Source organism: Amblyomma mixtum, chromosome 2, assembly GCF_055824585.1.
Source record: "Amblyomma mixtum isolate Tamu chromosome 2, ASM5582458v1, whole genome shotgun sequence".
Taxonomy (NCBI): domain Eukaryota; kingdom Metazoa; phylum Arthropoda; class Arachnida; order Ixodida; family Ixodidae; genus Amblyomma; species Amblyomma mixtum.
In genome coordinates, this window is record NC_143013.1 from 285,391,809 (window position 1) to 285,407,749 (window position 15,941).

General features: G+C 45.6%; 1 protein-coding gene across 4 annotated transcripts in view; it reads right to left on the minus strand.

Annotated features, from left to right (window-relative positions):
• Window positions 1-15,941, minus strand: part of LOC149364342 (uncharacterized) — a 211,640-nt gene that overhangs the window by 6,544 nt on the left and 189,155 nt on the right. For all 4 annotated transcript variants that reach the window (XM_089574276.1, XM_089574277.1, XM_089574279.1 and 1 more), the window contains 4 exons: window positions 14,685-14,813; window positions 6,949-7,131; window positions 1,799-4,336; window positions 667-852 (listed from right to left, as the gene is read on the minus strand). In XM_089574276.1, coding sequence (XP_089430402.1) covers window positions 667-852; window positions 1,799-4,336; window positions 6,949-7,131; window positions 14,685-14,813 — 3,036 coding nt within the window. The remainder of the gene's footprint in view (window positions 1-666; window positions 853-1,798; window positions 4,337-6,948; window positions 7,132-14,684; window positions 14,814-15,941) is intronic.

Below are 15,941 nucleotides of genomic sequence, written 5' to 3' on the forward strand. Positions count from 1 at the left end.
TTAGATATATGTTGAAGGTGACAGTTCTTCATGGACTGGGTGGGTAAGCTACATTGAATGCCTCAGCATTTCATAATAGAACTGTAACACAAAATTGTATAGAGGACTAGGCTGAGATGACCACACACTCATACTTTATTCATGAATGTGCCCTACTTACAAATTATTTTGCATGTCTTTTAAAATGCAATATCTGTGCCTTACTCCTTGCCCATTCCTTCTTCAATGGGATGCAATGCATAGCAATTTGCTTATGTGAAGGTTTCTAGGTGCATGCAAGACTACCGCTCATTCATGAGCATGTGTTCATAGCACAGAGGTACAAGCTTGTATTATTTTTATCATGGAGCAACTTTTAATTACAAGTAGAGCTAGTGTATGCAACAAATACCATGAAAAGGGGGCAGTGCAGTACAGGGGAAGCTGCGGAACTATCTGTGCACTGACTTATGGCAACACTAAGGGATGTGTATATGAAGGGACGCAGCTTTGTGATATGCAGTGACTATTAAATTTGTGTCTGTAAAACACTTTTACTGCCAAGATCTTCTGACATAACTTTTTAAGCACGGCTTCATGCTAATGCTTTGTAGTTGTAGTAGGGGTCTACTTAACATTTGTACTCAGAGTTTTGAACTGTCATGGATAGCAAGCTTTGAAACTTACGGCAGGTGTATTTCGGGCAGCAGAATCCAGGGACTGCTTCGCTTATGCATGCTGGTGACGGTGGCAGTGGGCAGTTCTTTTGCTGGCAAAGCTCACGTCCATAGTAGCATCTACAGAGCTCACAGGGATTTTGCTTCTTGATCAATTCCCCATTAGCAAACATATGGCCATCCACAAAGCAGTGGTCTGGGAAAAAAAAAGTAGAACAGCAAATTAAGTATGCTGAATAGTAACTTCAGAAGAAGAAAGATGCAAACTCAAAAGACACATGAACACAAAGGTCAGCTAAGGCTTCTTAACTAATGGTTGCCTTTGTGTTCAGCCATTTAGTTGATTTAGAAGTTATGCCAGGCCTTACTTGTGTAAGTCTGGTGTCTTACACTCAGTCAGTCTGGTTAGTGAGTTGCTGCAGCGCTGAACACATCAGCATCGTTAAGGCTTAAGAAGGTTGCATCTTCTACCCAAACTGTCACTCTTTACTGTGATTGGGTAGTTCCTAGAGTTAATACTGTAAGCGACTCAATTTTTACAAGGACCTAATTGTCCCATTTTTCATGAATCGCAGACAGCTTGTGAGAAACTGATTCCGTGAACAATTTGGTAAAATGTTGACCGTTAACTACTGCACGAAGTACAATGTCTCTATGTCGAGCCTTTGGCTCCTATGTTAAACCTCTGGAAAGCAACATCGGGAACTCTGGAAAGTAACTGTTTTTGTTTTTTTCAAGGAGCGCTGTGGTTCTGTTTCTGAAGTGGAGCGTTGCTATAGTACAGTGTATGCTTTGTATACATCTAGGACCATTCACAAATAAGTTATCTTATCTTCAACTTCAGCACATTCAGTTGTTTTCTTCAATACCATGCCACAATATATAGCTGTGCTATGTTGTTTTAGACCAGATGGAGTTGGAACATGCTCTGATACTGAACGTGACAGAAAGACAAAACAAGTTCCTGCTACCTAAAAAATGTGAGTAGGCTTACACGTACCAACTGATGATGCCATTATGATGCCATTAGCAGTATGATGCCATTATGGGGTGCTCACATTGAGTCTGGGGTGCATAACCTGTTCAGTCCTTTTGATCAGCATGTGTGTACACTTTTGGAACACTTTAGTGGGTGGACTCACCTTCAACTGTGTCTCTGGGGTCGGTGTTCACTATCCTGGGGTAAGCACCTGTGTCGTTCGCCAATGAGGGCTGTGTTGACGTTGCTGGCTTGAATATGGCATCCTCTGCAAGGAAGGGCACAATTCTAAAAGTGGAATGAAGTGCTGGCTTCTCTGAATGGCTAACTGTTTCACTTGCTCCGTGACTGGGAATTTGGGTCTGTACAGTGAGGGAAGCCTGTGACTCGAAGCTCTCTGTAGATGTCGGGGTAGCACTTGCTGTTTGGGTGTAGTTTGCATACTCGGCAGAGTGTCGTAAAGCTGAAGAATCTTCAGCAGGGGTCCCCATCGGAGCCCATGGTGCATTGTCCACTGGTGGCTCTGTAGTTGATGTCGTGCCGCGTTCGCTTGTGCCATTCTTGTCTAGCAGGATGAGGGAGAACACATTAAAACTGTTGCTGGGTGATACCTTGACTGTCATCACGTTTGGTTTGGAGAAATCAATGTTTGGAGCAGTGATTACCTCAGGTTCTTCACTCTTGTGTGCTTTAATGATGTCTGAAATGACTTGAGTAAGCTCAGCTGGAGACTTGGCCTTGTCGCCAGAGTGTTGGATGCTCTTAAAAGAGTCCCCAGATGAAATGGCTCGGCTCTCTGCCTGCCCCGGCAAAGGCATGTCTTGAATATCTGTGACTCCACCGTCCATTTGATGTTCTGGATAGACACTAACAATAATTCCATCTTCTTCTACATTTCGGTACTTGGACTGGTTACTGTTGTCTAAAGAGACATTGAGTGTGTTGCCAACTCTCACCTTGATTACACTTGTTGTGATTGCTACTTCTTCAGCGGGCTTTTTGTGGTCTTCGGTTTTCTTCGTTATTTCGTTGTTGTCTTCTGTTTTGTTGTCTCCTTTGTGTGGCTCAACAGTAGGCGAGGAGTGATTGAAGAACATTTGTTTCCATATGTTGTTCGTTGTTGCATTGTCATTCTTCGTCGGTTGCGCTGTAGGCGCTGATCGGTTGAAAAACATCAGCTCCCAAATGTTATGATCTGGTTCTGTTGTTGTTTCTAAGTTCGTGTGTTGCTCTTGTGTCTCTTTAGTCATGTTGCTGGCTGTAGTTGCATTGTTAACTACATCTTTTGTACCTTGAGAAGTTGTGCTGTATGCCCTCATCGTTGTTGCTGATGTGGTGAGTGTGCTTAAATGCGCACTGCTACCCTTAGTTGTGTAGGTTGCTGAAGGGCTTGGAGTAGTTGTGGTATATTTGCGCACGTCATAATAAATGGGTGTCAAATCCTTTGGAGCAATGCTTATGTGGGGACGGTTTTCAATTCCAGGTGCAGTGTTGTCCTGATGAGATGAGTCGCTTTGCGTCGTAGAGTTTTCTGCTGTTGTGTTTGTTGCTTTGTTCACTGTAGGAGTCTTCTTATCAGACGGTGTGTCTGCGTCCAGTGAAAGAGCAGGTTCATAGTGAACCTCTGCTGTTGTGCTAACCTGTGTGTGCATGTGTGAAATAAGCTCTTCAGAGCTCTCTTCCCTGAAGGAGGGTGGTTTCCCGTAACGGGGTCTTAGGCTGTCTACTTTGCCAATGCTGGACTCTGCTGTTGGTCTGTGGTAAGCTGGCACAGTTCCATACACTGGCTGAAGCGTGTCGTTTTCTTTCACCGGATAACGAGATTCAATCACGGATGCTCCTCCTAGTGAAGTTGCATTGTAGAGGTGCGCTTGGCCGTAAACTGGTCTTAGCTGGTCTGTCTGGGGGCTGCCATCTACAGCTTCCTTCTTTTCATCATTGCCTGTGAAGAACAGGCGGTCAATGAGGTCTGAAAAGTGCAGTCCTTCTTGTGGCATAGCAGGGACACCCTTGTTTGCGGTATCCAAGAAAGGGCTTGGTTCCACAGGTCTGTCGAGGATTGTGGAATCGTGCTGCAGCTCTGTTGTTGAATTAGTTGTGTGTACTTCAGTCTTTCCTTCCTGTAGAGCTAGTGATGTAGGTACTGATTTGTTCACTTCTGTCTTGTCTCCAGTCTGGTTTTCTTCATGTTTGCCCTGTGATAACCCAGGGCTGTAAACTGGAGTTTTTGTATTAGCTGGGGTTTCTGTTGTGGTACTGTATTCATCAGTCTTGACTTCAAATTTGGAATTGCTAATGCTTGTTGCAGTTGTTGGCCTTGATGAAGAAGATTCAATTACTTGTGTTGTTGTTTGAGCACCTTCGTTTACATTGTTGACTACCACATCTTTTTCCTTTGTAATCGGTGTTGGTGCAAACCGGGTAATTGGTATTATAGTGGTCGTACGAGTTGGTGGTTGAGTGATGTCTTTGTGTAAGACAACATTCTTGTCTGCGATGATTGTACGATCTTGCGGAGCGGTCTCTTGCGTCGCAGGCGGCCTGTATGCAGGCTGTGGCACTGCATTGTAGTCTGAAGTGTCATCTGACTTTCTTGACAACGGCTGGCTGTCTTTATGGTCATCCGGCAGAGCTTGTGCATGATGGAGTTTTTTATCGAGACCAAGTGCCTTGTAGTCATCTCTGTGCAACTGTGTCTTGTCTGGAAAACAAGAAGTACAATTTTTGAAAGCAGCTGCATATTTTTTTCTAGTTGTTCACAAGAGTCACTTTTTATGACAGAAGTGTACAGCACACAAAGGGATAAGGACACAAGAAAGGGAGACACAATGGACACACAAGCGCTGACTTACAACAGTTTGTTTTACACCTCTGGACTGAACATAAGGACATAAGGACTGAACATAAGGTGGCCAGCATTGTGCATGTGTTGCAGGTGGGATATTCATATGATGATGCAGCTACAATAGCTCCTTGTGAGTAAGGGCGATTGGTGGCTTTGACATGCAGGAAGCACAACTGGCAGCTCATTTCTGCTTCAATAATTTCTTGGGTTACCTAACATCTGCTTTTAGTGACAGCAGTGCAGTCATGGTAAACAGGCTTTTAGACAACTGCAGCAGCATTCTACCACAATTCAGTTATACATTAACATATATGCATGGTAACTGGTGGTTGGGGGAGGTGGGAGGTACTTTGCAACTGTTGCTATTGCTTTTTTACTTCAAACAAGCATGGAAAATCTGGGCTTCATTGCAGGGTCCTATTGCTTTGCCAACAAGAGCAGTTGAAAGGCTAATGCGCCCCTAAAAGCTTACATAAGATGAGTGTTTGGAGCTAGACAAAAACTTATAGTCCATAGCCCAGGATATAGTGCTTTGCGAGTGAAAGCTGGCTGTGTGTTGTCTTCTTTGCAGTGTGAGTTGCCATATAAGAGCAGAACTTGCATCTTTGCCTTTTACAATGGGTATGAGGTTATGTAACTAGCACTGTGGTTGCCCCACGTTTGTGAACATCAGTCTATGCAAGGTAATAAAGGAGGCATGTCACCTTTAGAGGTGTAGTCATGTGCAGTGATAAAGTCACTTTGCATGTACGACTTCCATCGACTGACTTGATGGAGGTGTGAAGTATACAAGATTAGTTTGTTTCTTTTTTTACTTGTGTAACCTGCCTTCATATGCCAAGCAATATTTTTATTGCGGTTACATTACTGCACTGTCATCATTTGCCGACACATGCTGCCTTCCCTAACTGTCTAATATAAAATGGCTGAGGATACAGGGTGCTTTGCTTCGAACAGGTTTTGGTCATTTTCTGTAGTGTGTAGAGCATGCTGCCATGATAATCTTGGCCAGATATTCTAGTTATGCTATGACTAGGAGTTGGACTTTTTGGTATAAGAGTACAAACATTTGGTTTTAACCGAAAAAGGTCAGTATTCCTGATATGCATGTCACAACTAAGCTGGCTATTCGGTACCAGTTGCAGTGGGTCACAGAATAAAATTTGTAATAAAGTGCTGGAATCAAGAACTCATTTAGACAATGGTATCTTCGAAATATAGAACCATTGCTGCGAGTTTTGAGCCATTCAACCGTAAGCTCGGACAGGCCATTGCAGATCGATAGGCTCCACCTCCCAGCCAGGCACTAGCGCCCACTGCTCAGATTTATCGCTTGCTTAGGACCATTGGTTGGTTAAATAGGTTTTTGTCACTGAATGTAAGGACACTGATAAGTTTTGGAACCGTAACTCATCAACCGTTATTGCAAAACTCTACATAAAGAGCATGAAAATGTCATGTTCTGGTTTCCGTAACAGTTAAGCGGCAGTTCAATAGCTGCCGTCAGCACACGGACTATACCTGATGTGCGGCCCTCTCATGCAACGAAGAGTGCAACCAGAACATGACAACTAAGTTTTTAGAATAAGACTTGCGCGCACATTTTTGTCTAGGGGCCTCATCATTTATCTTTGACAAATTTACTTTTTGTGCTTACCTTCCTTCTAAAGGATAGCTCTCTATACGACCACCTGTGTGTTAGTTACTGCAACATGAGCTGCTCATGCTAAAAAAGAAAGCCACAATAAACTCTATGCCGGTTTTAATACCTAGAAAATAGTATTTGCCAAAAGAAAAAAAGCTGCATTCTGAAATAAATACCAAAAATGTCTGTCAAATTTTCAATAGAAATCGAAAAGTCAAAGCCCTAGTTATGACAACCCCATGAATGTGAATCAATGTTTACACACTCACTTGAAGGGGTGCCAATCTTCTTTACCTCTGCTGGTGACATCAGAGACAGTGCTATCGTATTTACATATAAACATAGGAGCACATAATCAAAATGTATGCATCTATGCACGTATATGTAATGCACCCATGCCTAGTAATGAGGTGTTTATTTCTTCACTCTCTGCATAATTTTTGTGCAAAAACATATTTAAGCTGTGAGATTGAGGTATTTTACTGTTATGTTTTTGAAAGAGGCTGACATAACCTTCCTGAAAGACTGACCACATGTCTAATAAAAAGGAAAACTTCAGCCTAATTATTTGCCTGGTGACAGTTGTTTCCAGATTTGCCATCATATGAAAGTGAACTGTATTCTGTTAGATAGATGAACTGAATGGCTTCAAACACCCTGCTCATGGTGTACACATTGTTGAGTGAAGAACAATCTGTGAGCTTGTAGTGTCAGTGTTTTCAGACCTGGTGCTTCACATTGTACGATTAGTGGGGATATTAGTTAGCTTAGTGTACTAAACACGGGTTACTTGGTGCGCCCAAATTAAGGGCTTTTCACTTACTGCATATGTATTCCGTGGGACAGCAGTGCCCTCGTGGAATGACAGGGTCACAGTCCAGCGCCACAGGTGGGCACTCTATCCGCTGGCAGGTGGGTCCACGAGGTGAGCAGTAGCAGGTCTCACAATCAGTTGTGCCCGGAATCGGTTCGCCTACTCGGTACAGGTTGCCCTTCTTCCAACAGCCTGCGGTGCATGAGAGATACATGCAGCATAAGTACGTAGTGCCATCAGCATAAGTACGTAGTGCCATCAGCATAAGCAACTCTTTCCACTACCACTCAGAGCCCCATGCACCAAGGAGGAATCTTGTCAGGTAGTTGTAATTTTACTAAAATACATGTGGGTGGTCATCCCAGCTCAAAATTCTTGGCTGGTCTTACTAAATTTATACAGCGTATACAAGCATATTTAGATGAGTTAGGAAGAAAGTGCATGTTGCTTGTTTGGTGCCTGTCTCAGGTTATACTGTCACAGTGGGGCAAGCTGTCCAGAGCAGACAAGGCAATCGTAAGTTAGGTTGATGCTAAGCTGACCTTTTTCGGTGTTACTTAAGAACACATGTTCGACTAGGTACCATCTTTTGGATAAAAATTGTGACCATTGCCTTTTTTGGTATGCCAGTGTTCAAAACAACACTCATAGAGGCGATGCCTTTCATTTTTCTGTGTTTTTATTACTTTTTAGCTTATTTAGGTCTTGAAGATCTTGGGACAGTCTGCGATGCTTTCAGTAATTTTATCTTGTTCTGCTGTGGGTAACACGAAACAGCAGCTGTTGTCATGCTGATGAAGTGACATGGCTTGAGAATTTCCTTGCGAATGTGCCAGACGAATGAATGCACCAGAATGAACCAGGCATATTGGGGGGGGGGGCATAAATGAGTGGGGGGGAATTGAGTACTCACCCATGTGGCACTGAACATTAAAGTAATTTTATAAAATTGTTGTGTAAGTTTCAGTAACAATGCATGTTAGATTGCAATGTTATATTAATGTTAAAAATTGACAGTATGATTATCCGTTGTATCATAAACATTAGATAGGCATTGAAAGTAAAGTTTATATCAGTAGAGTGTTCTAAATGTTATAATGCTTAAATCATAACTATAGAAAAAAGCATTACAAATATATTTCAAGCACTGCCCCAGAACCTTTTCCACATACTGTTCTTACTGTAGAGTTGTTTTTCAGCTAGCAGAGCTATGCAACAGATTGTGCTTACCATAGATTACATGCACAGATCATGATTTTATAACAAAACTACTTATTACCCATTGACCACCATCACTCTTCACTCTTGGAACACCTTTCAATAATGTCTACACAAGGTTGTCTCCATGGAATCCATTTGGAGGTGAGTGAGTTGCATGTATTGGTAGTGGTGTACTGTAGAACTCAAGTGTGGTCCATCATTTTGATCCTTGCAAAGCAGCATTCATTAGTAGTGAACCTTTACAACTGGGACTGCATACTCTTGCAAGGTTACTTTACCGCTTGAGACAAAGTTGCATTTATGTTTTTTCAGTGTTTAGTTATGGCAAGATTGTACCAACGTTTATATTTAACATTTCAGAAGCTTTAATAAAAAAGCATTAAGATCAGTGTATTAGTGTTTGACCAAAACAAAAAAGTAACATTGTTGTAACGATTCGGTGCTACCTGGGTCAATCACAAGTTTCGCTACAAGTCAGCCAACTTTCCGTGCAGAGAAAAACGGTGGTAATGTTTCCAAAGGGTAATCTACCAGTGGAGTGTAGCTCGTGTCTATCGATATTTTTCTTTAGTGTTTCTCAGTGACACGGGGAATTCTCTAGGAGGCTTTGTTTAGATCTTGACATTGTTTCTGCATGGTTGGCACGAGGGACAGCTGGCGGTAGGCGTACCAGGATGTCAGACGGGACATAGGTGGCAGCATATGCACTACATTGCACAAATTTCTTGCAAGGCCTTGCTTATTTCCTGAGTGGTGTGTGCGGGCTAGGCACTGTTTTTCTTATTTCCTTTAAGCCCATCTTGAATTTTTACCTGTTGATGCAGAAACGGTTAGGTACCTTCATCTACCATTGTCGCTTAAATTTTAAAAGTTGGATATTCTATGCAAGTCATGAAAGTCACCGGGAGGAACCACGAACATTTTTTGTTTTTAATATCTGTTGTTGTCAGCCTTCCTTAATCCATTCACACTGCGCCCGAGGCATCCACACGCTGTAAGACTGCTATCGTGCCTTCCTTTTAACTGCTTCCCACGAAATACAAAACGTCTTACAATCGTCTTGAAACAGCTCCTAATGAATACAGACATTTTGCACTAGATCAAAATGTCTCGTATACGTCAGACGCTCTGTGGCATATCTGTGCATGGGTTATATTTATAACTCGTACACAGATATGCCACAGAGCGTCCGAGAGGCGTAACGAAGGTTTCACGATGCTGTGTGCATGGGATAGTCATGAGTAAGGTGGCACGTGCAGGGAGTGAGCACATGATCGTGGGCAAGGTTTCAAGTCTTGGAGCACGTCGCAGATACAGCTCTTGCTGTACGAAAAATGACTTCCTGGATGTTATGCGTAATGCACAAAACCGCTGATCACCGATGGACGTGTGGCAGAGTGGATACGTCGCTGCGTAAATTTGACAGAAGGACCAATTCCTCTCATAAAAATTGGCGGGAACTTAGGTTTGGTTAAGCCTGGTAGGTTGCGAAAGCAGGTTTTTTATACTGCATATCATCATCAGCCTGACTGCACCCACTGCAGGGCGAAGGCCTCTCCCATGTCTCTCCAATTAACCCTGTCCTTTGCCAGTTGCGGCCACTGTATCCCCGCAAACTTCTTAATCTCATCCGCCCACCTAACTTTCTGCCGTCCCCTGCTGCGTCTGCCTTCTCTTGGAATCCACTCCGTTACCCTTAAAGGCCTACTTGACCGAAATTTTTCAAACCGTAAAAAGGTTGTTTTTTCATAGTACACCCCCGTATTATGCTACCCACAAAACATTACTCTCCAGTTTCAAGCAGTTACGGTGAAAAAGGCACGCAAAAATCGGAGTTTTCAATACCGAAACTGGAAAAACGGGCGCCATTGCCGCCCGCCGGAAGTGACGCATGTTTGAGACTACTCCGGACGGTTTCGGAGCGTCTGCTCGTTGCGGCTCGAGCAAAGCGCTGGAAGCGGTAGCGCGTGCAGCACTTTGTGCGATAAATACTCGTTATATGTGAAAACACACATCTTGAAACGGATGAAACGCCGTAGAAAAAGTTTTAAACGTGTTTTATTTGCTGTAGTACTAGAAAAGTCCTGGCTCAACCTCAGTGAAGATGATCGCGCCGCAATGCTTGTGAGCGCTGTTTGCCTGGCAGTATTCGATTACAGCTTGTGCAAAGTTCGGATATAGCGGAGGAAGGAAGCATATTCAAATGGAGGCAAAGTAGAAGTGCTTGTATTATAAAGTCAGCTTTTTTTGAGCGGGCACGCGCGTGCCAACATCACATGTGCGCTCTGCTGTGCGTGCAATATGGTTGTTGTCTTGATGAAAAAAAAATGACCTGCGTTCTCCTTTTCCTTCTCATTTTTCTCCCGCGTCGAAAGGTATTCCTGCCTGTGCACAGAAATTTGGAACAGGTGTTGTGAACGCCAGTTAAATCAATAAAAACAGATGGATGTGTAAAAAGAGAGCTGAAGAGAATTAAGTGCTGCGTTAAGCGAAAGAATATGCCAGAAGCAAAATTTGTGTTGCAAAATAAATATATATTTTTCTCTTCGAGGACCGGGGCATCAGTGCGGTGCCGATGGTGGGCTGGTTCATTTTTGCGCGCCTCGGTCGGGCAAGCCACTGCGCGTTGCGAAATACATGTAGATTCAAATGAACAAAAACTTATGCGTTGCGTTCATTACAGTATTTACCTAGAACCACTTAAAGCCCGTGTACTGCAGAGACGGAAAGGTTTTCTAATCTTTTCAAACCACACAGCTGGGCAGAACGACGTGGTTGCCGAACCCCAGTCGACCGTATACGCCCACCGCGCAAATTACCGTAGGTGTCTCTAACCAAACATATAAATTTGATATTTATATGTTATGGTATTTATATGTTATGGATCACCAACTAGCCCGCACCCTTACCCTACTGAATAAAATCAAAATTCTTTGAAAAGATTATCATTCAAATAACATGCGTGCAGTTCTCTGGGGTCTTGGAGACGCGTCTCGAATGGTAACACTGAAGCTTCCTGTAATCGACCTCAAATGTGAATGGCGTGAGGCAGTAAGAAAGTCGACGTTTTCAGTAACGCTTGTGTGGCCTTCCAGGATTCTCAGCCCGGCCTGCAAATCTTCGAGGCAACACTCGGCGCACGACGGCATTATTTCGCATTGGGCAGAGCTGTACCTGCAATAAACGGGTGTGCATATGTTGATTCCTTTTCAGAAGAAGCAGACCTCTCCTAAACTTCTGCCTGGTGTAAATAACGTGCCGTCAAAAGGGCGTTGCTCGATGAGCAAAGCCGCCCACTTTAACTTCTGGACCGGCTTAGCTAGCTTGTGACAAGCGGTTCCCCCCTCCTCTTTATTCTCCCGATTAGAGACGCCTGAAAGCCTTCGGTTCGTGGCATGCTTTGCCGATCGGGCCAGAAAGACGTAGGTGCTCTGATGCATGATGTAGACCGGGACAGGTCTATTGACAAAGCCCAACCCACAAAAGGGGTTAGAGCGAGGCAGAAGCGTCAGCCACCCACCATTATCTTTTTTGAAGAAGAGAGGGGAATTCACGTTAAAACCTGAGCTCCAGACAGCTGACACCAGCTTTCTAGATCGGGGGTGAAGGGCAGTGGCCGAGAGGTATACATGGTGCTTCCCGCATTCCTCGTATTCCCTTCCGCGGCCATTGACTTCGTCTACATGATGCCAGCAGTTTATTTTTCTCAGATACTATCGAGCTTCGCGGTGAAAACAGCCAGAAACGCGCCAGAAGAAGAGCTTACAAGGGGCGCGCACTCACTTCAGAACGCCTGAAACTGGCGAGCCGGCGATGCCGGTGTCTCAAATGTGCGTCATTTCCGGTCAGGTTTGTTAGTTGTTCAGCACACCGCTAGGGGTCTGCGTCGTCTGCTACAGAGGTTTTTGAACGCTTCTAACTAAAATTCTAGACGCTTCAGAGCCCTAATATTAAATATAAATATTGTTAATAACATGCACACTATATCGAGCGCAAAATTAGCCGAAGTAAAGTTTCGGTCAAGTAGGCCTTTAAGGACCAGCGGTTATCTTGCCTTCGCATTACATGCCCTGCCTAAGCCCATTTCTTCCTCTTGATTTCAACTAGGATGTCATTAACTCGCGTTTGTTCCCTCACCCACTCCGCCCTCTTCCGATCTCTTAACGTTACACCTATCATTTTCCTTTCCATAGCTCGCTGCGTTGTCCTTAACTTAAGCTGAACCCTCTTTATTAGCCTCCACGTTTCTGCCCCATAGGTGAGTACCGGTACGATACAGTTGTATACTTTTCTCTTGAGGGATATGCATATGCAGCGCCTCTAGTGGGAAGAGCGCGGTGCGCCGTGCCAAGCGGCCGCCGTTGCCCGACGATCCGAGTTGGTAGCCCGTCTTTCGCTCCTGGTATGACGTCACGCCTAGACGTCACTAGCGCCTCTAGCGGGAGGAGCGCGGCGCGCCGTGCCAAGCGGCCGTCGTTACCCGACGAGCCGAGTTGGTAGCCCGTCTCTCGTTCCTGGTATGACGTCACGCTGTGACGTCACTCGGAATGGTATGACGTCAGGGGTCATTCTAAAGGTCAAACGTGTCAAGTGGTCGCCGCTACGCGAAAGGCCGTTCTTGGGAGTAGAATTGCTTTCGCAATAAAACACCAGACTAGTGCTTCGTCCGGGTGGTTCGCTTCACGGCACACCTGATGGATGGCGCCGAGACAAAAAAAAATCGGTCAGAAGAGGACATTGAGGTTTTTATGAGGCAAATCAGGCATGGCCTATGAAAGTTATTGGAATATATGTAATTGAAAGAAGGGTGAATATCATGAGAGTACTTGTTAAAGGAGCCCTAACACCCCTCGAGCATAGTAAAAAAACTCGCTCAGTCGCTAGATTGTGTTGTCATGAACGAGAATACACTTTTGAAGCGAAAAGCTTCACTAGGCTCGTCAACAGGGCGCTTCGCGTGGGCCACCCCTGGGCGCTGCCGCGGCGCGCCCTTCCTCCTCCTCGCCACCGGTTTACCCTTCGCCGCTGCTAGCGGTTCTTATCGCGTTATCGCAAGGCGTTGCGATAACGCGTGAGCGGCGGTGGCGGACATAAAAGAGGCCGCGCGCCGCGGCGTGCGCTCGATCGCCACTTCTCCTCGTCGCCACCGGCGTACCCCTTGCCGCTGCTGCGCGGTCTCCGCCGCCGTCCCAAAGAAGGTTCTTTCGCAAGGCGTTGCGAGAACGCACGTGTGAGCGGCGGCGGCGGCCGTAGAAGAGACGCAGACATTCGCCATGGAAGGAAGAAAAGAAGACCCAGAAGTGGTAGCGAGGGAGTTGGCTCAAAATCTACACCGCTACCGTGGTGCTCCCACTGCATTGCGCGCGAACTGCGACAGCCATGACGTCAAACAAAGCATAACTGCAGCTTTTCGCTTGTATATCCAGGCTTAACCAGAGCTAAGCCACTACCAATTTTTTTTTTTTGCTCGCAGCAGAGAACCCACAATTGTGCTCGAAACTTGGCGAGCCTTTCCGGCGACTCTTCGTAACTCGCACCATCCTTCGTTGGCTGTTGGTATTATTCAGGGGTGACGCAGCTGTCGTGGCGGCGGCTTGTCCGCGTCTAGCCTACGCGTCAGCACTCCGCCCTCGCCGCTCATGTCGGCAACCCGGCGATGGGGCCGTGTGGGCGAGGGCGGCGGAGGAGCACCGACTTTCGAGGGCGCAAAAAGTGACGAGAGGGAGAAAAGATGCGAAGATGCCGAATTCAAGATTTGACTGCGAGTAACTCAGCTTCTACAAAACGCATTAAAAAAAATTCTTGCTGGAGGATATTTGTGAAGCGACGTTCATATGTAACAAAGCCGAAGATTATGCGGATTCCATATGAGGTCATACGCATAATATATAAATCCCACAGAAAAGTATATAGAAGGACTAAACGTACTTTGCATTTCCATAAGGGAGGGAGTGGCTTGGCCTGGCCTGCGACAGTGTTTCTTGTCATCAAAGGGAAGCATCAAAAGTCTGACATTTAATCATAAAATTGGGAAGTGTGGAGACAGCGCAGGGGCAGGAATAATGGCAAGTGCTTTAGCCGTGGGGCAAGATAATGCAGAATATGCTAGCTAGAAGCCGCCTGTGACCATACCATAAAGCACTCTGGCATGCATAGTTTCTCTATTTTAGTCCAAGATCAGATTATTCATTCATGCCCGCCAGGCGTCGTCTGCGCATACTTTCTTACTTCCCCGATCGAGTTGACCTCTGAGCCACGGTGCTCTGAACTCGCGGCGTTCGAACTACTCTGTGTCCATGGTGATCATGGGCGTCCGGAAGGGGGGGGTGGGGGGCACGGTTGCCCCCCCCCCCCCCCTCCTTTGGGAATTACGGATATTATTTATGCACTAGTTCCTTTTTGGTGCTAACCTACCGCCGCCCCCATCCCCGGACATTGGGTGCCCCCCCCACCTGGAAAAAGTTCTGCGGACGCCCTTGATGGTGATGTTGATGTAACGTCAGCAACAGCGGCTTTTGGCTTACCCTGGATGGGAATGACGACCGGCCCCTCAGTCGTGGTCGACGTCGACGTAGTAGTGGTGGTGGTCGTCGTGGTGGTAGCTGCTTTCAACGTCGATGGTGGGAGCGGCGTGGTTGCGTTCGGCCCTTGCGCTGAGACGAATACAACGAGGTAAGCACACTGAGCCGCGCTAACGAGCAGAGCGGCCAGACTAATGACTTTTCGCGACATTTGCTGTCACTACGGTGCGAAACAGGAGCGCTGTATGAAAAGGACTCTGGCGCACACACATCCGCAGCGGCGAAGTATTAATTGTGTTTCAAGGCGCTGCGCTCTTAGAAGAGAACCACTGTTTCGATCAAAAAAAAAAAAATCTGGGTGTTTGCCAAAATGGGGATTCTTTTCCGATGAAGAGAAAGTTGTATCAGCGGCCTGGCGAGTCACATGGTAACGTTCCCACCGCCCACCGTGCTGCTAAAGGAAGCAACTCGTGCTTACGATAAGTTAGTTCATCGATATGCTGTGAGCGTAGCACTGATTGTAAAACAAAAGAAAAGGAACCTACGCCATGAATAGCTGGGCAGTGATGATGAAAGGAAAGCTTATTTACTCAGAAAGTATGTCAGATGAAGCGAAAAGTGAAATGGGAAGAAGCGATACTAAGGAAGTGGGTGTGGTTAGGCAATCAATACTTCGAGCGAAGCGTTGAAACTGGCAATAAACTCGCTTGATGTGCGTGGCACGGAAAAGTCGATGTGTATGCGACGTTGGCTTTAGCTCTTCGTGCTGCCTTCGGTGACCTCATCTCGAAGAAAGCGAATTGCAAAATCGCTCGATGGCTCACACCTTTCTCGATCCTTTAGAATTTCGTTCTGGCATGCCTTCGAGTTAACAGCGGAAGTTGCCTGCTTTTCACCGTCGCTGTCCTAGATTTCATGGCCCAACATTCGTCGGATTTTATCAGCCTACTAGCATTTAAGACTCGATAACTGGGCATATTCGCTCGCCGTTTTGTATAACCACTCGGAACTAGCGTTGTGCACCGATCTTCATGTAATGTCGCAGTGCGCCTTGCGCCGCATTTGTGCTCACCAGTATATGCATTGACAACGCTGTGATGGCAGGCATGCACTCTAAGCACGAATACGCCCATATGGGAATAAAAAGGGAATAGCTGTCCTCTAGTACACACTTTTTTTTATAAAAGGGTAGGCTCTAAAGGACGAATTACTCCCTTTCTACTCCTCTTTGTGCAGAGTGTATACTCTACGTATGAATGT